Source organism: Bombus pyrosoma, linkage group LG3, assembly GCF_014825855.1.
Source record: "Bombus pyrosoma isolate SC7728 linkage group LG3, ASM1482585v1, whole genome shotgun sequence".
Classification (NCBI taxonomy): Eukaryota; Metazoa; Arthropoda; class Insecta; order Hymenoptera; family Apidae; genus Bombus; species Bombus pyrosoma.
Window position 1 is genome coordinate 6867981 of NC_057772.1, and position 24367 is coordinate 6892347.

At 28.9% G+C, this 24367-nt stretch overlaps 6 protein-coding genes and 1 long non-coding RNA gene across 12 annotated transcripts; 3 read left to right on the forward strand and 4 right to left on the reverse strand.

The window, feature by feature from the left end:
• Positions 1-163: 163 nt before the first annotated feature.
• On the reverse strand, positions 164-3527 carry LOC122565639 (mitochondrial-processing peptidase subunit alpha). The gene is made up of 12 exons (XM_043721822.1): positions 3387-3527; positions 3147-3319; positions 2775-3025; positions 2621-2700; positions 2364-2549; positions 2068-2160; positions 1821-1993; positions 1529-1661; positions 1241-1449; positions 1008-1173; positions 779-911; positions 164-462 (listed from the first exon to the last, which is right to left on the reverse strand). The coding sequence occupies exons 2-12, from the start codon at positions 3200-3202 to the stop codon at positions 284-286; spliced, it is 1659 nt and encodes a 552-aa protein (XP_043577757.1). The 5' UTR covers positions 3203-3319; positions 3387-3527; the 3' UTR covers positions 164-283.
• Positions 3406-7062, forward strand: LOC122565630 (nucleolar MIF4G domain-containing protein 1 homolog). Of its 3 annotated transcripts, none has more exons than XM_043721801.1 (9): positions 3406-3545; positions 3643-4105; positions 4217-4737; positions 4848-5132; positions 5213-5400; positions 5517-5692; positions 5776-6128; positions 6488-6619; positions 6690-7062. In XM_043721801.1, exons 2-9 carry the CDS (start codon positions 3679-3681, stop codon positions 6978-6980), a joined length of 2373 nt encoding a protein of 790 aa, XP_043577736.1. In that variant the 5' UTR covers positions 3406-3545; positions 3643-3678; the 3' UTR covers positions 6981-7062. The 3 variants fall into 3 exon arrangements, with proteins under 3 accessions (XP_043577736.1, XP_043577738.1, XP_043577737.1); XM_043721802.1 differs by having other exon boundaries at positions 3431-3545; positions 3618-4105; XM_043721803.1 differs by lacking the exons at positions 6488-6619; positions 6690-7062 and adding an exon at positions 6200-6477.
• Positions 7063-7176: 114 nt separating this feature from the next.
• On the reverse strand, positions 7177-9138 carry LOC122565652 (lysozyme 2-like). Its single transcript, XM_043721850.1, has 4 exons — positions 8925-9138; positions 8024-8209; positions 7501-7574; positions 7177-7409 (listed from the first exon to the last, which is right to left on the reverse strand). The coding sequence occupies exons 1-4, from the start codon at positions 8992-8994 to the stop codon at positions 7269-7271; spliced, it is 471 nt and encodes a 156-aa protein (XP_043577785.1). The 5' UTR covers positions 8995-9138; the 3' UTR covers positions 7177-7268.
• A 179-nt stretch (positions 9139-9317) lies between these two features.
• On the forward strand, positions 9318-11760 carry LOC122565660. The gene is made up of 2 exons (XR_006316235.1): positions 9318-10566; positions 10816-11760. It is a non-coding gene; the product is annotated as an uncharacterized LOC122565660 (long non-coding RNA).
• A 139-nt stretch (positions 11761-11899) lies between these two features.
• Positions 11900-13214, reverse strand: LOC122565649 (elongation factor 1-beta'). Of its 2 annotated transcripts, XM_043721847.1 has the most exons (4): positions 13007-13154; positions 12726-12851; positions 12196-12652; positions 11900-12116 (listed from the first exon to the last, which is right to left on the reverse strand). In XM_043721847.1, the coding sequence occupies exons 2-4, from the start codon at positions 12759-12761 to the stop codon at positions 11962-11964; spliced, it is 648 nt and encodes a 215-aa protein (XP_043577782.1). In that variant the 5' UTR covers positions 12762-12851; positions 13007-13154; the 3' UTR covers positions 11900-11961. The 2 variants fall into 2 exon arrangements, with proteins under 2 accessions (XP_043577782.1, XP_043577780.1); XM_043721845.1 differs by lacking the exon at positions 12726-12851 and having other exon boundaries at positions 12196-12623; positions 13007-13214.
• Positions 13215-13733: 519 nt separating this feature from the next.
• Positions 13734-19500, forward strand: LOC122565631 (NADH-ubiquinone oxidoreductase 75 kDa subunit, mitochondrial). Its single transcript, XM_043721804.1, has 13 exons — positions 13734-13892; positions 14114-14311; positions 14413-14520; positions 14659-15024; positions 15105-15326; positions 15393-15528; positions 15627-15979; positions 16093-16278; positions 16366-16555; positions 16641-16816; positions 16925-17059; positions 17139-17368; positions 19228-19500. The coding sequence occupies exons 2-12, from the start codon at positions 14144-14146 to the stop codon at positions 17286-17288; spliced, it is 2190 nt and encodes a 729-aa protein (XP_043577739.1). The 5' UTR covers positions 13734-13892; positions 14114-14143; the 3' UTR covers positions 17289-17368; positions 19228-19500.
• LOC122565629 (general vesicular transport factor p115) lies at positions 17375-21648 on the reverse strand. Of its 3 annotated transcripts, none has more exons than XM_043721799.1 (12): positions 21351-21648; positions 20905-21133; positions 20568-20824; positions 20272-20473; positions 20047-20198; positions 19759-19949; positions 19502-19674; positions 18979-19406; positions 18721-18901; positions 18456-18640; positions 18018-18369; positions 17375-17926 (listed from the first exon to the last, which is right to left on the reverse strand). In XM_043721799.1, exons 1-12 carry the CDS (start codon positions 21426-21428, stop codon positions 17913-17915), a joined length of 2442 nt encoding a protein of 813 aa, XP_043577734.1. In that variant the 5' UTR covers positions 21429-21648; the 3' UTR covers positions 17375-17912. The 3 variants fall into 3 exon arrangements, with proteins under 3 accessions (XP_043577734.1, XP_043577732.1, XP_043577735.1); XM_043721797.1 differs by having other exon boundaries at positions 18010-18369; positions 21351-21643; XM_043721800.1 differs by having other exon boundaries at positions 18010-18369; positions 20905-21146; positions 21351-21506.
• Positions 21649-24367: the final 2719 nt, after the last annotated feature.

A 24367-nucleotide genomic window follows, 5' to 3' on the forward strand; every position in this document is an offset into this window, starting at 1 on the left:
AATAATTATGTTATTCATTGTTCGTATTTGTATTACTACATTGTATATATAAATTTTTACATAACGTATTTGTGTACAATATAGGGATATATATCTAATACACAGAAAAATTAAAAATAAACAAATTGAAATGTTAATCGTGAATAAATTAACAAATTACATATATGCTATTTCAAATATAAAAATTTAATTCCTGTTTGATGATAAATCAACAAATGTATATGTGCGAATAATTTTGTCAAAGATTTATGATATAAAAAAGAACGTACATGTATCTTTAGATCTAGCGGAAAAGCGATAATCTACTACGGGAACCAGGTAATCTGCCTTGTTCGTCAATTAATCCAGTTTGAATGTCTCCGATCGACGGAACAGTTCTTACTTCCCCTCGAGCTGCTACACTAGGTGGTGATTTAAGTAAACGACGTGCTACATTTGTTACATGATCCTTCGATATCTCATCTACAAATTAATAATACAAATACAGCTAGTTTATATATATTAATGAGTAATATACATATTTACATATAATTTATATATAATTACATATAAGGATATTGACTGGTCAGAATTTCTTGAGTAGCAACAGAGATTTATGTCAATATTTTTTGGGAAGAGTTACTATATTTTTAAAGGATGTGTTGAAATAAAGAAAACGAATATCAATTTTGAAATAACTAGATAGAATCAGACCAAGAATTAAGAAAAGAATAAATTTTCCATGGAGAGTTCCAAGCAACCAATATCCGTATACTTCAGTATAATATAAGACCAATACCAATTGCCTGTATGAAGTATTCTGGTCGTTTTCTAGAACCAGTGGCTAAAACTTGTCTTCCAATATCTTCAAATACAACCGGTCTTTGTTCCAAATTCATAAGTAACATAGATTGCAATTGCTTCTTTGCTCTCTACATTATTGAAAAATTCTCCAATTAAGATTAAAAGTGGATAGAAAAACATAATTATTGCATATATGTGAATAGAACTTATAAATGAAATCATACCGCTAACTCGTTATCTGTAATATTATTTGTCATAGTAACCATCTCATGTACGATCACTTCTACCATGTCTCTGACATGAGAGGGTGTACAAGATGCATGAATATAAAAAAGACCTGTATCAGCATATGCGTGATTGTATGCAGTTGCACTATACAACCAATGATACCTGCAAAATAACTGTTTTATAACAATACTTAGCTTTTAAAAGAATAAGAAGTTATCTCAAATTTTACCTATTAAGTACATTCGTGTACAGACGAGTATACATTCCTTTCCCTGGACCTCCGGCACTGAAACTGTTACCACCACCCATCATCATATTTAAAACACACATTGCTACGAAATCTGAATCTTGATGAGAACAGCCTTCCAAACCTATTACTACATGTGATAATTCTGGTAGACCACTAGGTCCTGCATACACAGGTACATTACATTCTTCCTATATAATTATACAATTTAAAACTATTAAATAACAATATTCAAAAATACTAGTATGTTTAATTTAAAGAGATAACTACTAGTATGTAACCTCCAGTATACTGAGCAATCGAAGCGTCAACTGTATTTGAAAATTTTCCTATGGATATCGAGCTATTCTTCTTTTGTTCTTTTTCTCCTTCTTCCCAAACCGATTTTTTTTCAACAAAATATCTATAATAACAATAATAAATTATACCTAACAGTAAATATCACAACTTAAATTGCATAAATGATATAAATTATGAGAGATAGCTTTTAAATTAGTAAAAATCTATCTAGTAATATTTTGATTTATATTGATGAATACTTAACAGTTTTACTTATAATTACTTTTGAACTGCTAAAACAAGGTCCTCATGTTCTACACCAACTCCAGCTACTACCATCCTATGTGGTGTGTAATGATGTTTTAAATACTCAAATAATATTTTTCTATCTATATGGTCAATATTTTCCTTTGGACAAATCTTTGGAAGACCAAGAGTATTATTTCTATATGCAGCCTATGCAGAATAAATTTTATTTACAATTAGATAAGCATTCGTAAAATTTTGCAGAAATATTTTTTTTTATTTACCGCATGAATCATATCCATAAGTATTGGCTCTTGTTCTGGCCTTGTAAGTAAAGATTCCAACTCAAATCGAATCATCTGTCTTGCAGCATTTATCTAAAAATTTTGATATCCAGGTTGAATTTTTATATTATATCTATATCTTCATATAGCAAACAATTATACTAATTTATCTAACTCTATAAAAGTAATATACCTAAATTTATTGATTGATAATTTATTGAAATTTATAAAAGATTATTACTTTCTATTATAAATAGAGTGATATAAGTAAGATAATATCGTATAAAAACATTTACCTCATCCTCTGTAATTTGAGGCCTTAAAACAATATCACCCAAAATTTGTACAACAGTATCCAATCCACGACGTTCTGCAGATGCTGCATAAACAAATGTATCCCTGGATGCTTGACAATCACATATACCTCCATGTTTTTCTAGAGCTAGCATTATCTGGTCTTTATTCTTGTACGTTTTGGTAGACTGAAAGAGTAAATTACTGATTTTTTTTATTTTTCAAATACTAATTCTCCATTATATTTTAAAAATCTTACTCCAAATGCCAACTTTTCTAGGAAATGTGAGATACCATTGGGGTATGCAATTTCATATCGAGGACCAGAATCAAGCAATACTGTAAAACATTATTTTATATTACAAATAAATAATTAAAATGAAAGATTTTTTACAAACATTTTTTGTACTTACCGCCTACTGTACAAAATTGGCCAAATCGATTTTCAGAGGCAACTCTTAATCCATTTGACAAAACTGTTACTTTAGTAACCTGATGTTCTTCTTTAGCAGTAGCATAGATTGCTTTAGGTAAATTAGGTATTGGCTTGGTTAATGGAGGAAATGGTGTAACAATTGATTTTCGTGTTATTTTATTATTAGGTACCTTCTGGGAGGAAAAGTCACATCTTTTTAAAAAACAAAAAGATTTTCTTCGTATTGCACTGTAAAGAATACCGTTACGTTTAATAATGTAAAAGTTGATTTATAAATATGAGCTTGACAAGGTTAAGTGAAAGATACTTATATCACTGTAAAATTTTTTCTTCCTATTAGAGTAATTACCTTTTAGTAAAAACAACTGTCAAGGAACTTTGCGATACTTGCATCAACATTTTCATCTTATTGTTCGTATCAAATCATTTAATTTATATGTGTATAACTTAACTTGTCACCTTCACAGTTTAGAAGCGAAAAATGATTAAGTGGGCAATATTAAAAACTTGGACAAAAATAGCCTACAAATAGTCTCCTGTTAAATAAACGTACTTACATTAACATATATTTATAAACTTATAAACCTACTTATACAGATGTGTTCAATAAAAATTCCGTACGAATCAGTGGTGCCACTGGTCTAGAACTCTTGAAAACGTAGTAATGGATGATTTATTTAAATATGTCATAAGTATTAGCGATAAAAATTGTTTAATTTATTCTTCAACCATACAGTTGGTAAGAGAAGTAAGTTTTTTCATGCTTCTGTGCTTCATTACATTTATGAAAAAAAAAAAAAATGATAAAAACGTAGCCCAGTAATTATATCGTAAAATTTCGACAGGATCCATAACCTACCTAAATACTTAATAGAATAAAAATGAGTTCTCTTAAACGTAAGAAATTAAAAACTAAGAAAGTAGAACGGTCAACTTTAAAAGTAGCAAGGAAATCCCGCAAACAAATGCGCAAAGAGCTCAGGCAGCAAAAGAAAATTAATAGATCAGTTTATTTAAAAAACAGAAATGAATTACGTACTACACGTGGCTACGTCAATGATAATAAAACAAATCATAGCGAACTAGTTGACAAAACAATACAAGAAGGATATAAGGAATGTAAAAAAGAAATTAAAAAAAGGAAGCTTGAAGAACTTGAACATAAGAAGAAAAATAAAAAACACAAATTACTTAATGAAGCTAATTTAAAAGAGGACAGAGAAATTAAAAAATTGGAAAAAAGATTGAAATTAAATAAAAGAAAAAATAAGACAATTCCTAAGTCTTTTGTAACAGATGGTTTGGATTGTATCCTTTTTATTTTATTACTAAAATTTCTGTGTGTAATTATGTACACATTGTAACTTATTTATTATTGTTATTAATTTCCTTAATGTATAATTATAAATATATAATTAGATCTTTTAGATTTTTGTTTAGAGAAAGATAGGAAACATATCATAGAAACAGAAAAGGAGATCTTAGAAAATGAATTTAATATTGATTTTGATACAAATTCATCAGAAACAGTGGAAGGAAATGAATATGCAAATATTAATTCAGATACTGTTAATAAAAGTAAGAATGAAAATATTGATTTTGATGCATTTGTTGAAGAACAATCTGATAACAACAGTGATTCAGATGAACTTATGCACGTGAAAGTACCTAAGACTAAAAAGACAAAATTGGCACAAGCTAAGAAACCTGATAATATTGGCATCAATGACAAAGATACATGGGAAGATATTTATGGAAGAAAAAGAGATAAAGAAGGCAATATTATACATAATGCTAGCAGATATGTTCCACCTGCTGCACGAGCAATTACTATGCATAATATGAATCCTAATGATGAAAAATTGCTTTCCTTAAAAAAACAATTAAAGGGTTGTTTAAACAGAGTGACAGAACAGAATATGTATAGTATAGCAAACCAGGTAATTATATAATTATATATGTAAAGCAAACAATAGTTATGTAAATAAATATATATATTTATGATGAATTTGTTTATTGCATGATTTATGTATTATGTTATGTATTACAGATAGAAGAAATGTATATGACAAATAGTCGTAATAATATGAACAATGTACTATCAGAATTAGTGATTGAAAGTTTAGTATCACATGTACTTACACCAGATCGTCTTATTTCTGAGCATATGATGTTAATTGCAATATTACATGCTAATATTGGTATTGAAGTGGGAGCTAATTTTTTAGAGAAGCTTATTAAACAATTTGTTGAGATGATTGAAAAGTTACAAGATGTAGCAAACAAAGAATTGGATAATATTGTTCTCATGATTTCACATTTATATAATTTTAAAGTATGGAAATTTGATTAAACAATGATCTATATCAAAGCAAACATAAAGTTAAATAGTTTTTTTAAATTTACTTTATGTAGGTATTTGGATATAAGCTCCTTTATCAGATACTTGATAAATTGATGGCTAAGTTTACAGAAAAAGAGATTGAATTGATATTACTTATTCTAAAAACAGTGGGATTTTCATTGAGAAAGGATGATCCAAGTGCTTTAAAGGAATTTATACAAAGTCTACAGCGAAAAGCTAGTCACGAAAATGGAGAAAAGTAGGTTATTTAATGTTTTTCGAATATACATACACATATACGCTCCCACGTGTGTACGCACACATACAAAACGAAAATTATTAGAAATTATCTTAATAGTTCTCTTTATCACACAGTTCAAGAATTAAATTTATGTTGGAAATTTTGTTAGCAATAAAAAATAACAATATCAATAAAATACCTCAGTATGATCCTTCTCACGTGGAGCATTTGAAAAAAGTTATAAAAAGTGTAATACGCAAAGGCAATATAATAACACAGTTCAATGTGTCTCTAATGGATTTATTACATGGTAAATGATATATTTGTAACAATTAAAACACAATGTACTTATATACATAAGTTAGGTGAAAGTTTATATATTTTTCATTACAGCTGATGAAAGTGGTAAGTGGTGGATTATAGGATCAGCATGGTCTGGTTCAAGTAATGTGAATGATAAAGGAAATGCAAAAGAATATGATAAGCTTAATTTTGGTACAAAAATTCTGGAATTGGCACAAAAACAGAGAATGAATACTGATACAAGAAAAAATATTTTCTGTATCCTTATGACAGCTGAAGATTATTTAGATGCATTTGAAAAACTGCATCATCTTGGTTTAAAGAATCAACAAGAAACAGAAATCATACATGTTTTAATGCATTGCTGCTTGCAAGAAAATAAGTTTAATCCTTATTATGCAATATTAGCTCAAAAGTTGTGTGAATATAACAGAAAGTATCAGGTACTTAATATTATATTTTATACTTATTTACATGGGACGTATAAGAAAGATTAATCAAAATAACATTTCAGTATTAAATAAGATTTAATGTAAAAGTAAATACTTATTGGAAAATTTAATTTTCAAGTTACAATAATTATGTACAGAAAATGTTATATATAAATGTGCAAGTGGAATTCTTTAATGTCAGTATTGCTACAACATGCATGCATAGTGTTTATATTCAACAATAGTTAAAGATTGCTAACTTTCATTATTTCTTAGAAGATCTAACCAATCTTTTTCCTACATTCTATGCATGCGTATGTTATATAACTTATTCACATTTTATTATAATAATTTATTTTTGCTTGATTCAGCTCACAATACAATACACGCTTTGGGACAAATTAAAAACTCTGGAAACATACAACAATAAACAATTGTTTAATTTAGCACAATTTTTAATACATTTACTTATTGAAAAGTGTCTTGCTTTGTCAGTTTTAAAAGTAAGTGCTATAGCTTTCAGTAATTAAGAAATGTTTATTCCAAATATTATGTATTATTATTCTATTGCAGGTCATCCATTTTACTGAATTAGAAAGGCACACTATGAAATTCCTTAGACAAATTATCTTGGGAATTCTTTTGTATGAAAATGAACAAGCTTGTATACAAGTGTTTGAAAGGATTTCTGTTCCTCCTCAATTACAAACTTTTAGAGAAAGCCTTCGTTTATTTATAAATTGCTTCTTAGTAAAAAATATACATTCATATAATATTTTGGATAAACAGAAAACAATGCTAAAGGAGAGAACCGAATTTGTAGATAAATTATTAATTTTACATGGATCTAAAATTGAGTTTTAAATTTGAAGTACAATAAAATATAGTAATTTTTAAAAAAATATAATAATATAGTTGAAACGAAATAAATAGCATCTATATTTCATACCGAAACGTCAATTAATTTTACAACTAATAATCATTATCAATAATACATATGTTTAAACATATTCCTAAATATGTCTAAAATGAAATTGCTCTTGAAATAAAATTATTCTTATGCATTTGTTTATATAATTTATTGGAACATACACACGTATACATGTGTAGTATAATCTTACAGTTAAATGTTTATATATTATTGTTTAACAATTATTGGTTCTGGAAAGTCTGCATGCAATGCTTATAAATATTTTCGAATTTTGAGTTTAAAGAACTAGTGCATCCGTATGCTCCTAATTGATGGATACGAACATAATCATCACAATTGATAATGCCATCACCGTTACAGTCCTATAGAAACAATAGAGAAAAAGGGAAAGTAAACAATTGCATAATAATAGGTATATATGGATATTTGTATGCATAATATATATGCGCGTACCTGACCATATTTCCACATATAATTCTCTACTGTACGAGCTGCACAGTGTACATCGTTCACGCATCGTGGATACGCTATATGAAAAACAAGTATTTTTACTGCTCTATTGCTTTATTACTTTATTTTGTATTTTCAATTATAATAGGTGGTCTAAAAGTCTACCTCACAATTTTTCAAAACGAAAGCAGAAAAGTACTGCGTTATCTTTCCTTATCTTCCATATGGTAAGTTTTACTTAAACTAATCATTTTTCAACCCAAATAGCAGACTTATTTGTAGAGAATTAAAAAATGCACCGAATGGTGAAAAAAACATGTATAATTCTATTTAAGAACATAAAGATGACCTTGACTTTTCATCGAAATAAACCTTTTTTTTGAAATTCTTAATAGTGTAACATGTAATCGAATGAAATCTAATTATATTTTGTTCGAAATATTTTTTTGTCCGACTATCGGCCTGAAAAACCGTTGGGATTAATTTTTAGACCATCTTATATATTTAATCACATATAAATACCAACCATCTTGTGTCATACTATCGTTAATAATTGGTTTGCCAGCGTCAGCCCAATAAGCCCATGTTATACGAAATGGTCCACAAACAGATCCATCACAACCGATTGTAATGTTACATCCAGAAGCAGCTTCGCATATACATCCCAGACATACTCTTGATACCGGTTCTTTTCCTGTCGAATCTTCTTGCCCTATTATGTTTATAAAACAAAAATGTTTATTTGAAGTTTTAAATAAATCGAAAAACTGATTAAAAACATTCAGGGGATATAATTATGCATTAACAGTAAGATCTTTTTAATTATCTTGAATAAATTTGCTTAAACTTGTCGAACCTTGTTCATATATTCTAAGACAACCATTCGTCGATATGTAGTTGCATGGTCGCTTGGTAGCATGAAACCGGATTCTGAGTTAACGAGTTTATACATTCTTTTTCCCCTTTTTCTTCTTCTTTTTTTAATAAATAAGCAAATATTTGAAGTCATTGTACAATATCTTAAATTTCTTTACTACGATGGAATCTTGATACAATACTTCACACATTCTTACCTTTAATGTGTACCTTCTCTGTAGTTCTATGCCGTTTGAACAGAAGTATAATTAAAGTTAAACAATAACTTTTTATATACTATATAATATTTTAGAAACATATTAATAATTGAAGTTTGATTGTTCATCTATTTACAATGAAGAAATCAAAAATAATTCCAAACGATTTGGTATTTTACGCTACCTTTTATATCTGTCTAAACTATTGTTCACCAACAGAATGATCATTATATCTTGTAAAAGTTAATAATTAGAGTCAATCAGTATGAATCGTATGTAAATTGTCTATGAACATTGAGCTAAGCATAAATATAAATAATCATTCTTTTACTATTAAAATCAAACGTAGCTTACCATATATCAAGGATGTAAAGGCAACGATTGATAACAACGTTATAATCAAAGTGTTCAACAAAAAGGCCATCCTCCTTGAGAAACAAATAATTTCTGTTCGAATTTCTACTTTCGTTAATGTTTGGAAATACCGTCACGATGCGTGGAAGAATATTCACGCGATATTCGTAACGTTCTCTTTTATATACAAGAGAGTTGTCGCGCGTTGTTGCTTGTGGAGGTGGGGATTCTAACAAAGGTCAGTGGCAAGGACTATCTCTTGGAAAACATCGTGATCGAAAAAGGAAGATTTAAAACGCAACTTGTCGCGACACTAAGGCATGCAGAGAAATAAAAAAAAAAACAAATCAAAGCAGCAATAATTACATATTTCAATTTGTATCGCATACTTCAATTACAATAGGTATACATCAATTACAGTAGGCATTTAAACATCTATATGTTTTTTAGTTCCTGGGGAAAAAAGTTACTTAGAATTATCTAAATTACTGAAACTAACATATTAAAAATTAACAATTGCATATTGATAAAACTACTAATGTTATGTAATAAAACTCTAACTTCATTCAGTTGTGTATCCTGAAAGATCCTAAGTATACAGTTTTATATATAAATTGTGTTTCTATAGATGTAATTTATACGATACGATGTAAAATAAGTAGAATCTGTTTAAAGAGTATGAGGTTTAGATCTGATAATATATGTAAGTAATCAAGGATTTGTTATATTAATATTTTATTTAACATCATCCTCGACACCTTTTACTCCGTCTTCTTTGTTCTTTACAATATCATATTGCTTCACTACATAAATTATATATTTATTCACGAGACAAAAATTATTCTGAAACCGGATTTTAAGCCGGTACAGCATCTCAAAGCTTCTTGTGAAAGCTTTTACGGTTTTCTTTTCTTTCTTTCTGTATCTTATCTTTTTTTCATTGAATCCTGAATTGCACTATTCATTTTCTTAAAGACATTAACATTTATGTTTTGCAATTTTACAATAATATTGTTCTAATATGATATAATCTTTCATTTCTTAATGTAATATTCTTTACGTTGCAATCTATGTGGAAGGTGTCGAGATTGGTATAATTACAGAATATTAACAAAATACTTAAAGACATATTCTAAAGGAAAGAATATGTTTTATTGTAATTTCATGTTTTACTGTAATTTTACCGCAAGAGCACAATGATGTCATTCGTAACAAACGGAACTACCAAATGACGTCATCTGTGACAAACGGAACTATATACTAAATGTATTTAAAATACTATGTATATACATACTTATAAATACGTATATACAATCAGAGCGGAAATCCTCTGTGATACAATATGTCTGTAATTATAGAAACTTTGTAATCATAAATCAACAATAAGAATAAGAATGGTGAATGTTCTGGTGAATGGTGAATTGATGGAATCTATTCTATCCATCGAATATATTGGATAGAAATCCGTTTTAAGTATGACCGAATATTTCATAGCGATATTTAACCCTCTATTAGATGTGGTACGAATCAGACCATTGATTAATAAGCAAGAACAAAATAATTAATCAACAAAGAATTCAACTAGCAACTAGCCTTGCATTGTAAAAGTATCAAACGCAGTTAGTACTAGTGATACAAATAAGTAAGTTTACTATTGTTTATGATTACATAAGTCTTTATTTATTAAACTAGTTCTACAAAATTAGTAGTTTACTGAAAGCAACTCCCTGGTAAGTGAATAAGAAACGTATAGGAGAAACCTATCAGCGATTTAGGCTGGGGTCATATATATATAAATGTATATCTATTTTTTATATTAATGGCTATATAGAAAAAAAACAGGAAAATAATATTAAATTTGTTAAATTCTTCCTACATTTTTTATTTCTAGTAACAACGACACCTAAGTAAAGAAAGACTACTCTTACGGTCCTCAGCAATAAAAATTAGGGAATATATTAACAATAGTTTGGATAGAGATATTAGTTATGTATTAAATTAACGCTACCTGTGATCTTTTATTTCAATTCTTGTTTAATTCCAATTGTTTGACTAATTAGTTAAAGAAATCTCCAATAGAAAGTTAGTGATCTATAAATATGATTGAATTACATACACATGTACTTATATAGTCTGCTTGGAAAAAGCACATTGACGGATCGACGTTGGTATGTCTCATAGTAGAATGTAGAAGCATCGGGATTTCTTCAGCGAGACAGTTTTAGTTAGAAAGCTTCAAAACTGTTATTTATCATATAATCATAAATCAAATTTGAAGTAAAAATTCCAAACATGATACATTTGTTCATCATCTGGTTAAAATGCAAATTATCTTCAAATTTTTCAAACAATAATACGCTTTTTGTCAGAAATATAAATAAAATACACCATATTCTTGAACAACGTGGGAGTTTGAAACACCGACTAATGGAATAGCTGAAAATCTGTGTATGTATAATTTTTGATTCCTCGAAAATTTAACTGCAATAATTTATCGTTTCGTCGTCAATTAAAAATTATTTATTTTGTATGCTACATGTATTACATTTATTATTGTGTATTTATAATAAAATAAGACAGCAAAGTAGCAGATTAAGAAATTCTCACGAAAAGTGATCTGTTCAATACAAATCGGTAACATACAATGGATCTTTTAATGATATATTATTTTACCATAAATCTTTTTCTTTTTTCCATAAATAGCGTTATTGTTGTAACGAGCTGAATGAATTAATTCGAAACAAGCGTGCGATCACATATGGAAAAATCCATATATCTAATATCACATTATTTAAATCTGTATTATTAAAGGGTCAATTGTATATGTAAAGTAAAACATCAATTTTTTCTTTTCAATTGTCTGTTATAAATATTAAAGCAGTATGATGAAAATAAATACTTTAATTGAATCTTTTGCTAATATATTACCACTGAAATTTGCAATATTAATTTTTCTTATTCAATAACAAATTATATATACAAACAATGATTATTATTTATTAAGTTTACATTAAAGATAATAGTCAGAAACAATCATTTATAGTTTATTGAACGATTCAATGTCCACAGACTGAACAAACTCTTCGAAACTTTCTATTTGTTCTATCAGCCAATCTACTGACACCTTGTCATCTTCTATGACGCACATTATCCTGAATTTATTAATGCCATAGCCCACTGCAACTAATTTAGCTGGAAACACAATATATATAAAATTTATGATTTTGCAAGACTGAAGTTTTGATATGATTTTGAAAATAAAATAATTTACATGCTCCCCAAACTAAGCCATCCATTTGAATAGATCTCACAACTTTTTCCATTCCTTCCATATCAGTTTCATCATCCCATGGTTTAACATCTAATACAACACTGGATTTTGCAATTGGTCCTGGTTTCTTAGATTTTTTCTCCTCATATGCCTTTAATCTTTCTTCCCTAAGTCGTGTAGCTTCAGCATCTTCCTCCTCGTCTGACCCAAAGAGGTCCACATCTTCATCATCTTCTTCGCTTTTGGTTGCTACCACGTTAGTAGAATTATTGCCACTTAAAATAACAGGTGCTTTCTTTTCTCCTGGAAGTGTCTTTAAATCGTATGATTTGATGTGATTATACCATCTTAATACATGAGGATTCGAAGATGTTGGAGTCTTTCCTAAAGCTTCGAGAACTACTACATCTGCTTGAGTGGGTTGCCACCTTAAAAATATGAGTTTTGTTTGACATTCCTTGAAAGTATATATGTATATTTAGCATATTTTATATAGTACGAATAAAAATAAATATAATGTGCATAATTACTTGCTGTTTTTTACATTCGTATCCTTTCCAAGTCATAATATAATGTTCATTTATATTTTAATATGCATACAAATGGCGATGAATTAATCCATTAAAAGATCAAGAATATTTTTCGAAAATTTAGTACTGATAAATATTAAACACAGTTAAAAATAATATAATTCAAACTATTATACAAAAAAAAAGAAAAAAAGAAAAAATTTTAATGACTTTAAGACATTGGTAAGTAAAGAACCACGTGCATTCCAATATAAATTTTATAAAGATGAAAGTACACTTACCCTTCGATATAACTACGCTCTGCTAAATAGGAATTTAAATCTTTAATACCCTTATCAGTTTTAAGATCACCAATAGCCATTGCGAAAAATTAAGTAAAACGAAGACACCTAACCGAAGTTACTGATAATAAACTTCCCTTTATCCGCTTACCGGAAGGTAGGACTATATACGGAGAAAAATTGACGGTTCATTATTTCGTCACAACATGACGTCATTCCGGTCTGCTATTCTTGGGAAATAATAAAATAACTAGCGATTAATTTTAAATTGTAATTTCTTAATTGCGAAATTATTCGAACTTTGCCAAAATCAAATATGATTCATTTACATATTGCAATCGTTTCGATTTTATAAATCGATTGAATATTTCTTTTGTTCATTTTGTTTCTTTCCTTTTAAAACTTTTTATTGCAGTTTACAAAAAAAGTCTATTAACATCATATTGTATCCATTCTCTATTTATAAAATTAACATTAATATTGCAATATTTATTGTTTTACTTATCTAAAAATTTTGTACGAAAATTAATATATACGCGCGCGCGCGCATCACATGTACATTTAAATCTGTGTACGTAAAGATTATTCTTTAATTATTATAAAAGCGTAAATTGTGAGAAACTAATTTCTCGAAGTAAAATACAATCAATGTACATAAGAAATTATTTATGTCAGATTAATTTTTTCTGATAGATGTCGCAAAGGATGTGTTCAAAAATTAGCCGATGTCACATAGCCTGCCAATACTTGAAAATATATATAATAGTAAAGCAACGTATTGTTTGCGCCGAATCTTATTTTGGATTAATTTTATAGATTATCCCGAAACATCTCTCTTAGGCGTTAAGGGGGTGTAAGAGGAATTTGTGGAAAGGACGGAGATTTGGTAATTTTTTATTAAATATATTGTAGTATAAATTATTTAATGCTTTATAATAATGGAGTACTTCTTTGTTATTTTAATACATAATATATATTGATTTGTCTATTTTTCTATTACTAAAAAAATACGATATTATGAGTATACGTTAATTAGGTTATTAAATAAGTTAAGTTATTATATCCGTCGATGAAAGTTTGAAACTGTGACATTTTCTTACATAACAGTATAACACAAACGCGTAACGGAATAATCAAATGAAAATGTTAAGATTACCCGTGATAAGATTGACCGCGGGAATACAGAATGGTAGACTTTCTACCGCGGGATTGCATACAACATCATCTAAGTTTCAACAAGAATTAGTGGAAGTATTCATAGATGATAAGCCAGTTCAGGTTCCACCTGGAACGACCGTTCTGCAAGTATGAAGTGTCATTTGTACATCATTCTTATATATTATTACTTGTATAACTATTATGCTTAAACTTTAAACATCTTTGTTTCATTCTATTCTCTATGTTAGGCAGCTGCAAAAGTAGGAGTAGAAATCCCAAGATTTTGTTATCATGAACGTTTAGCTGTGGCAGGAAATTGTAGAATGTGTCTTGTGGAAATTGAAAAACAGATTAAGGTATGTATTAGTTGCTTTTTAATATAAATTATACATACATATATGTAGATGCATGTGCGAACACAGACATATACAAATATGTAGTGCATTTCAATTAAAATATTATGTATTTGTAACCTGTATCATACAAATGTTTAGCCTGTTGCAGCTTGTGCCATGCCTGTGATGAAAGGGTGGAGAGTTAAAACCAATTCTGATTTAACTCGTAAAGCTCGAGAAGGTGTCATGGAGTTTTTATTAGTAAATCATCCTTTAGATTGTCCTATCTGTGATCAAGGTGGTGAATGTGATTTACAAGATCAAAGCATGGCATTTGGCAGTGATCGAAGCCGTTTTGTTGACATCAACTATAGTGGCAAACGTGCAGTAGAAGACAAGGATATTGGTCCTTTAATAAAAACAATTATGACACGTTGTATTCATTGCACACGATGCATTCGTTTTGCATCTGAAGTAGCTGGTATTGATGATTTAGGAACTACGGGCCGTGGAAACGATATGCAAGTATGTTCAAATGACAATTTGTATACTGTTATCTTGAGTCCTACTATTTGAACTGTTATTTTTAAATTATACCCTAATAGGTAGGAACGTATGTAGAAAAAATGTTCCTGTCTGAATTATCTGGAAACATTATCGACTTATGCCCTGTTGGAGCATTAACAAGTAAACCTTACGCTTTTGTTGCCCGCCCATGGGAGACACGCCGTACAGACAGTATCGATATTCTTGATGCTGTCGGCAGTAATATAGTGATATCACATAGAACGGGTGAAGTTTTAAGAATTTTACCAAGAGTGAATGAGGTATTATTAACATAATAATTATTGATTAAATATATTTATAAATCTTAATGATTACATACTATATAGGAAATAAATGAAGAGTGGTTGTCTGATAAAGCACGATTCTCTTATGATGGATTAAAGCGTCAACGGCTTATAACTCCTATGGTAAAAATTAATGGCAAATTAGAAGCTGTTGAATGGGAGGATGCTCTTGTTACAAGTATATCTTAAAATATTTTCAATTTTTAATTTTTATTTTGTTTTTCTTTAAAGTAGCCAGTATTTTTTGTTATATTAAAACAATATACTCTTTGTTAGCTGCTCGAGCTATTCAGAATGCAGCTCCAAATAAATGTGCTGCCATTGCTGGAAAATTAGCTGATGCTGAAGCTCTTGTGGCCTTGAAAGATTTAGTAAATAGACTTGGTGGTGAAACTCTTGCAACAGAACAGAGTTTTCCAAAACAAGGCACAGGTATTGATATAAGAAGTAGTTATCTACTAAACAATACAATTGCTGCAGTAGAAGAGGCTGATGTTGTATTATTGATTGGTACTAATCCGAGGTACGAAGCACCATTAGTGAATACCCGTTTAAGGAAAGGATATATTCATGGTGAACAGACCATTGCTGTAATTGGTCCAAATATAGATTTAACTTATGATCATGAGGTATGTATAGAATATTGTAATACTCTGGTAATATATGAATACATTTTGTTTGCACTTATTAGTTAAAAAATGATTAATTACTTAAAAAATCAATTAATTTATTTTAATACTAGCATTTAGGTCAATCACCAGAAATTATAACACAGTTAAGAAACAGTACTCATTCGTTTTGGAACATTTTGAAGTCTGCAAAAAAACCTTTAATCATCCTGGGTGTTGAGCAATTGATGAGAAAAGATGGAGCAAAAATTTTATCTGAGACGCAATTGTTGGCTCAAGCTTTAGGAGAAAAAACAAAAGTAAGAGAAAACTGATAAAATTACTTTTGTTATTATAGTCATATACATAATAATAGGTTGATAATATACACATGTATTCTTTAATAGCCTCCTGAAGAATGGAAGATATTAAATATTCTTCATACGAATGCGTCACAAGTGGCAGCTTTAGATGTGGGTTATTCATCAACTGTTGAGGAAGTTAAAGAACAACAACCAAACATTCTCTTTTTATTAGGAGCTGATGATACAAATATCAAGAAAGAAGATTTTATGAATACATTTATTATATACATAGGTACATAGAAATCATTATCTTATAATAGCAATTTGAACAGTCATTCAGTCAGAATGAATAACGATTTTAATTAACGACGATTTAGGTAGTCACGGTGACGAAGGAGCTTCGATCGCAGATGCTATACTTCCTGGAGCTGCATACACAGAAAAAGTTGCAACATACGTGAATACGGAAGGTCGTGCACAACAAACCAGTGCTGCAATTACACCACCGGGTATGGCACGACCAGAGTGGAAGATCATACGAGCACTTTCTGAAGTAATTAATTAAAGTTATCGTTCTTTTATATATGAAATTGAAAGTTAACATGCTCCTATATAAGAAAATGCAAAAGAAAAAATAGTTAATAAAATAATATTTTCATAGATTTGCGGGGTATGTTTGCCTTATGATAACTTGGCCGAAGTAAGATGTAGATTGGAAGAAATAGCGCCGCATTTAGTTAGATATGGTAACGTAGAACCGGCTAATTATTTTGCTCAAGCATTAGAATTATCAAAGGTAAATACATGAATGTTATAAATAAATAATAATTGAACACATTTTAATAATTTTATACTTATCTTGCTCCCTTTTTTAGGAAATATCAGGTTCCTTGTCTTCCAATCCATTGGAAGTTAAACAAAAAACGTTAGATCATTTTTTCATGACTGATGTGATATCTCGTGCTTCGCAAACAATGGCAAAGTGTGTCCAAGCAGTTATGAAGCAAAGAGAAAGTACCTTATAGATTAGAAATTTAAATTATGAATATAAATAGCAAAACGTATTTTATGGCAATATATAATAGTATATGGAAATATATTAAAGGTATGATACTTTTATGATATTTTATTTTAAAGATATGTAAGTACTATTTAATTTAACAGAATATACAGACTGAATATCGATTACATGGAATGTTAGAATTGTTATTTTTTTCTTATGTTTGCAGCTGATAAAATTTAGTATTTTTTATTACTATGTGATGGTTGAGATATAAATTGAATTAGCATTAAAACATCAATTTAAGTAAATTATTATGTTCAATATATTCTTGTATGTGCTTTTAATGTAATTCAAATATTTATCGGTGATTTAGATTCTTGAAATTTAAAAACATAAATAGAAAATTGCTAATATTTATAATTTATCGTATTATCACAATACATTGATTTATTATTATTTTAAACAAACAGATAGGAAGAAAATGTGAAAAAGAACAATAAAAAATATTATCGAAATAAGAGTCTTTTTGAACTACTATTAGTCTATTGTAAGAGTTTTCGAGTTTTAAGGCGATATCAATCATTCAATACGATCGACAAGATTGTTGGATTCTGTTTGATCATCGGTGTCTAATTCAATAGAACTTTCATCCGTCTCGATCTAAGAGAAAAGAACAAATATTAAAATTATTACCTTTTATAGAGCTTTTATCCAACAGAAAATATTTTAACAAAATTACGTACTTTCTCACCTAATGCAGCCAATTTTTCTTCGTAACGCATAATTTTACTTTCATCTTCTGCTAAAAGTTCTAAAAGATCTTCTTGGTCTTTCTTCATTTTTTCTAATTCCTCAGATTTTTCTTTTAACTTACGTTCGAAGTCAGTTTCATATTTTTTTACCATTGAAGCATATTCTACTAAACGAATTTCTAACTCTGCAATCACAGTTTTATATTTTTCTGCCTCTTTTGTGCAACCTTCGTTGATTATAACACTATTGGATTCACTTTCTTCCGATTGTAAATTAGTTTGTGCTGCTCGTAAAACTAAATTTTGATCCTTTAAATGACTGATAGTTGATCGAAGATCGTGTACTTGTGCCTACATTAAGTAAATATCAATTAAAAATTCGAAAATACCATCTTATAAACAAAATATTATCCATGAAAATGTACTGTATACCATACTTCAAGTTCGTTTTTTTCTTTTACGAGTGATTCCGTAAGTTGATTCAGTTTTTGTATTTGAAAATCTTGGTCTCGAATAAGCTCTTTATATTGAGCTACTAAAACAGAGTCTGACAAAGTAGGTGTTGTAATCTCATTTTTATGATGCAAGCTACTTCCGTCTAAAACTGACTTTATGATCACACCTATAAAGTACACACATAGTTGCAACTTTCATAGCTTATATTAACAGAATGAATCTGTTATTCATAAATATGATAATTACCCTCCAACGTTTTTGACAGTCTACAAAATTCATGATCTAATAAAAGTTCAGAAGGATTCTTCGCCGAGGGCTGAGGATGTTTTAAAGTTCTAGAATATACCTCGTGTCTAGGAAGACCACCGATAGCATCTTGAAATCTTTCTAATCCTATTCTATTTTCGATTAAATTACATAATTTTTCCTAAAAGATGGAACAAAAATATAGGATATAATGTTAGTATTACAAATATGTCTTATTTCTTTTGTCTTTGGTGTTACCTTTGTGTAGTTAGAAATACTATTATCATTAAAATGTACACACAATCCAATAAGTATGGCGCACATACTTTGTAACAATGTTTCTTGCAAATCATCGTTATTCTCCTGTGATGATAACAAAGCTGTTAAATAAGCTATGGATGAATCAATAAGCAAGAATGATTTAACAGCAGTTAGACAATGTGCAATCCATCTGCAAAGTAGTATTAGAAGCCCTAATTTGCATTGTATTTTATTGCCCTGTTGCAGTAACATGACACATTGTTGCATCAAGGTCACTGGTGGTTTCCCAATATTTGTTGCAAGTAGTACACGTAACAATTGTTCCTTCTGTGTATTGTCGTCAATCAATGCATAAGACAATGCCACGGCAGAAAACCAATTCGATAAGGAATCAGAGGAAAATAAACCTCCACATAACAACTGTCCTAGCAATATTATGTTCGTAAAATTTTTCTGGTTCAGTATATATTGCAATGTAAAACTATTTGTAAAATAAACATGAAGATAGCTTTTCACAAACCTGTCGTCAATGATGGCATTTCATTTCCCTGAGGTAACAAAGTTTGAATAAGCTGAGTTTGTCCTGTTTCATTTTTATATAAAAAACATTGAAAGCAGTAGAGAACGGAACATCTTAAAGCAAATGGTTGCTTTTCATTCACCATAGACATAAGTAAGACAACAATCGCAGGTCTAAATGAATTATGTGAATGTTAGAAATGTATTAATATGGTAAATTTATGATATTTAAAACATATAATATATATATAAAAATACCTAGGAGGATTACTAGGTGCCATTACTCCGGCTAAAAATTCTTGGTTACTGGAATTTCCCCTAATAACTTCAGCCACTGTATTAATAGTCTCAGTCAGTACATCCGCAGGTACACCATTAGCCATCAATATGTTACACAGAGCTTGTAGAAGACCACAGGCTCTCATAATGTGTTGACAATTCGATACTGCCTTTACATATATGCATATGTGTGTGTGTATATATATATAAAATAAGTCAAAAAATTGATTTTTATATGTTGCATTATTTGTATACCTGAGTACTTACCTGAGCAGATCCGCTTGGTGTTACCAATGCACGAATGACTTGAACCATGCAATGAATGTTTGATACCTTCTGTGGACTCCATGCGCTTAGAGGATTGTCATCAAGTTCGGATGATATTTGAAACATTGGTGTTAATTTTTGAATATAACTGCCTAAGACATAGTATTATACTATTTACATTATCATATTTATATTTAACATAACATGTATCTAGTTGTATATTACCTTCTTTAAAAAAATTTTGGTTGCTTACATTACCCCTTAGAAGATTTAACATTAATAGTAGACAATCTTCCACAACAATACCACCTTCTACATTGCCCTCTTGTGCAATAACATCGAAAATACGATCAAACGCATTTTCAAATGCAACAATTTTTTGAATATTTGCATTACCTTTTGTTAATTGAATAAGAAGCAATAAAACCTACAACATTATAAAATATGTTTTACAACTATAGTATAATAACATTGTAATTATATAAAAATATTATATGCAGTGCAAGCTTATAGAAATGTACATCGTTACGTATGACTTCTCTACTATCACTAAGGAGATCCATCAGTTTAGATACACCCATGGGACTAACTAAAATTATTTCTTGTATATCCTTTAATCTATTAGTTGACAAATTCATCAATAACTTTAACGCCGGCCACCTAACTTTGAATTCAAATTCTTCCAAGAGCGTTAAAATTAATCCCACGCTATCTGTGTCTTTAATAAATATTTCTGTAAATTCTTCTCCCACTTTGATGTTGGGCCAATACTGATCCACTGAAAATAATATTTGCATAAAAGTAATAGTAAAACTTGTGCAAGCAAAATTGATCGATACAACTACATGAAATTTTTACCTTCTTCATCAAATGCTTTAGGATTTGTTATATTACAAAGTGTATCAAGTGCTAAACCAATGATTTCACAATCAGTCCTGTCCATTTCTAAAATTTGTCGTAATGCACACATTCCTTGAGCTCCCACTTCGATACGATAAGTGCGCGAAAGAGCTTTAAGTGCACGACAAGCATCTCGCCTATCATCCAACAACATCGACGATTGTAACCTGTCTATCAGTCGCTCCACCTGTGTGATTACTCTAATGAAAAAGGTGCGAATGACGCAAAAAGAAAAACAGTATGAAAACGAAAAGGCAATGATAGAAATATTTTAGTGTAGTATCTCAAAATATTCCGACTCAATTTTTACTTTTCTTATACAAACATTGTTACTACCATGTGTCGCAGTCAGGAAGATAAAAAAACAAAAATATTAAATAAATCGATTAAAAAATTTGAAGTACCGTTTCAATACTCGATGGTTCGTTTTCTACAGATGCAGAACCTAAGACAGACTTTAATCTACTTTTAAAATATTCCATTTTGCAGCTGACAACTTGACAATTGTAAACTACACGTCATACAGTGCCGTCGACATTTTTCTTACGTATTTGCAGAACTTACTGAAACAAGTAATGTCTAATAGGGGGCGTTAGTAACGCTAACTTTCACTATAACCTACTATAACCTTAAGTAACCTTGAAACAATTGATACATTTAAGAATAGAATTTTTAATAGACGGTAAAATGTCGAAAATTTAATTTGTCAATAAAGCCTTTCAAATTTTACATATTAAATAACACTTTTCATTTCAGATAATTTCTTTTCTTAGTGCTTCTAAAACATATAATTCCATTTTGTATCTCGGGTTCTATCATTTATTTTACAAAAACGTCTAATATTTAATTCGTTTATCAATGTGCAAAATTTACTAAAAACTAGTAGTTTGAATAAATTTAGATAATAGACTCCTTTTTACTCGAATAATTCAGAATCTAAAGAGATCGCATATCTGCTGTAAAATATGTATGTGTATGGTTACAATAAACTCGTTGGTTCGGAAACGTTTTTTGTGCAATTTAAGAACAATAGATTTTGTAATTACGAACAAATATTTGCATCGATTTAAGTAAGAAATTACTGCTCAAATAATCGATGTACGTGATTGTGTCCTATGTAAAAAAATGTACATGCACACATGTAATCAAGTTTACAATGCTACGGGTATTATATAACTAAATTAAAAATAAAACCGATTAAAGGATGTTTAAATAATTTTGAAATATAGAATAAAATTCATGTATATATACAAACATACATACATATATGTAGATGTCGACTACTTAAGAAAGCAATAAAATATGGTTTTCAATGATTAAAATGGAATTATTAAGTTGTAAAATTAACTGACTTATTTACCAATTATAAAATTATTTATACATGCCAAGGTAACAAAATTATGTAATACGTGAAAACAATTTCGTTGTTTCAATCCGAGGCTGACGTAAGGAATTGTCAAAGTCAAAGCAATTTTTATTGACATTGCATCATAAGAAAAAAAAATCGAAGATCTATGTTCCATCATTATTCGTCCAAAGTAAAATATTATTCATTTCTCGTCATGTGAATAACACAAATATAGTTAGTTTTACTAACTAAAGCAGCAATAGCAGCCAATTTGTCCATTTACTTCTTCTTGAACAATTTTACTACTTATTAATAGCTTTCGATGTACATTGCGAATGAACAGACATATATAATTAGATACCTTAACATTATCTACATACGTAAATAAAATATATGAATAATTACATATAATGCAGTATAATCAAAACACGTATATACATATGTATACGTGATAGAAAAGTAATCGCATTGCTCATGTTGTCAGTTCTATTTTTATGGAGACTAGATAAAGACTAAGACACAAGAAGAGCAAAGTATTTGAAATATGGATAAGTATACTGCACTCGAATACTGTATATGCACTATTCGCGGAGAGTAAACGGATTAAAAGATATATTTGCAATCTATTATTATGCTAATTTAGAGATTTTATTATTTTGAAATCGAATATCGCGATGAAAAACAAGCGCAGGGTCGTATTAATGATGGGATTACGATCATGATTTATACATTAATGATTTACTCATGCAATGAATAATCAGATCTGCATTTTATTCTATGTTTTATTTGTTTGAACTAAGAAACATCAATGAACGAATTATAACTTGTATCTTGTTTTAATCTTTTTACAGCTTCGTTTTTGGTACACATGTGTAAAGATAAAATGATGAAAAGATGAAATAGAATAATATGAAAAAAGAGATAAATTTTTATTACAGTTTCAATTCACACTATCATTTTTATCGGTGAGAGTCTCGATAGTAATTTTACTACTCATTTTAATACTCATTATATTTCTCTGATTACATATTAGATATAAAACATAAGAAAAGCAATAAAAAGAAATTATGTATAAAACTGACAATATTAAAAGATACAATAACGTACAATTTTGTTTTCTTACACGGACACGATTTTGTATAATTTTAGACACGATACCTATGTACATACATATATAAATATCTCTATGTATATATCAAGAAATCTAGAATTATGTTTCCTAACGAATTATTATACATTTTTATTTTTACTTTCACTAATACTGACACTAGTTGTATTTCATGCACCGGTAGTAAAATAATGTGATGATGCAAGATAATAAAACATTTGCTCTACACATTAAATGATTCATAAAAAAGGTAAGTACTAGATGTACAAAAGAACAAAACAGATACTGGTGACCTACCTTAAGAATAAGATAAAATTTCTAAAAGATGAATCATCGAACAATAACAATAGAATAAACAAGAAGAAAACTGAACATTTGTACAAAAGAACAAACAGATATCTGTGACCTACCTTAAGAATAAAATAAAACTTCTAAAAGATGAATCATCGAACAATAATAATAGAATAAACAAAAAGAAAACTGAACATTTGTACAAAAGAACAAACAGATATCTGTGACCTACCTTAAGAATAAAATAAAACTTCTAAAAGATGAATCATCGAACAATAACAATAGAATAAACAAAAACAAAACTGAACATTTATACGTATACATACACATATGTAAATACGAAAAAGTTGGTCAAAAGGATGATTACAGATACTTTTTGGATAATTAATTCTGATCAATCTGATAAACAATTAATTGTTGAAGTGTTAAAGCGTTGGGAAATGAATTTATCAAATGTGTATATATATATATATACACACACACGAAGCAAAATGAATAACCAATCTAAATTAATTGAAAAATACATCAGTGTTTGTGTACGGAATAAGAAGTATCATGAAATGAAAATTACAATCAATTAAATTTATAATTGACTAATAACAAATTAGCAACGATTGTACATAAGCAATAAAATTATAACAGTTCTGAGAAATTGATAATATAATATGGATTGA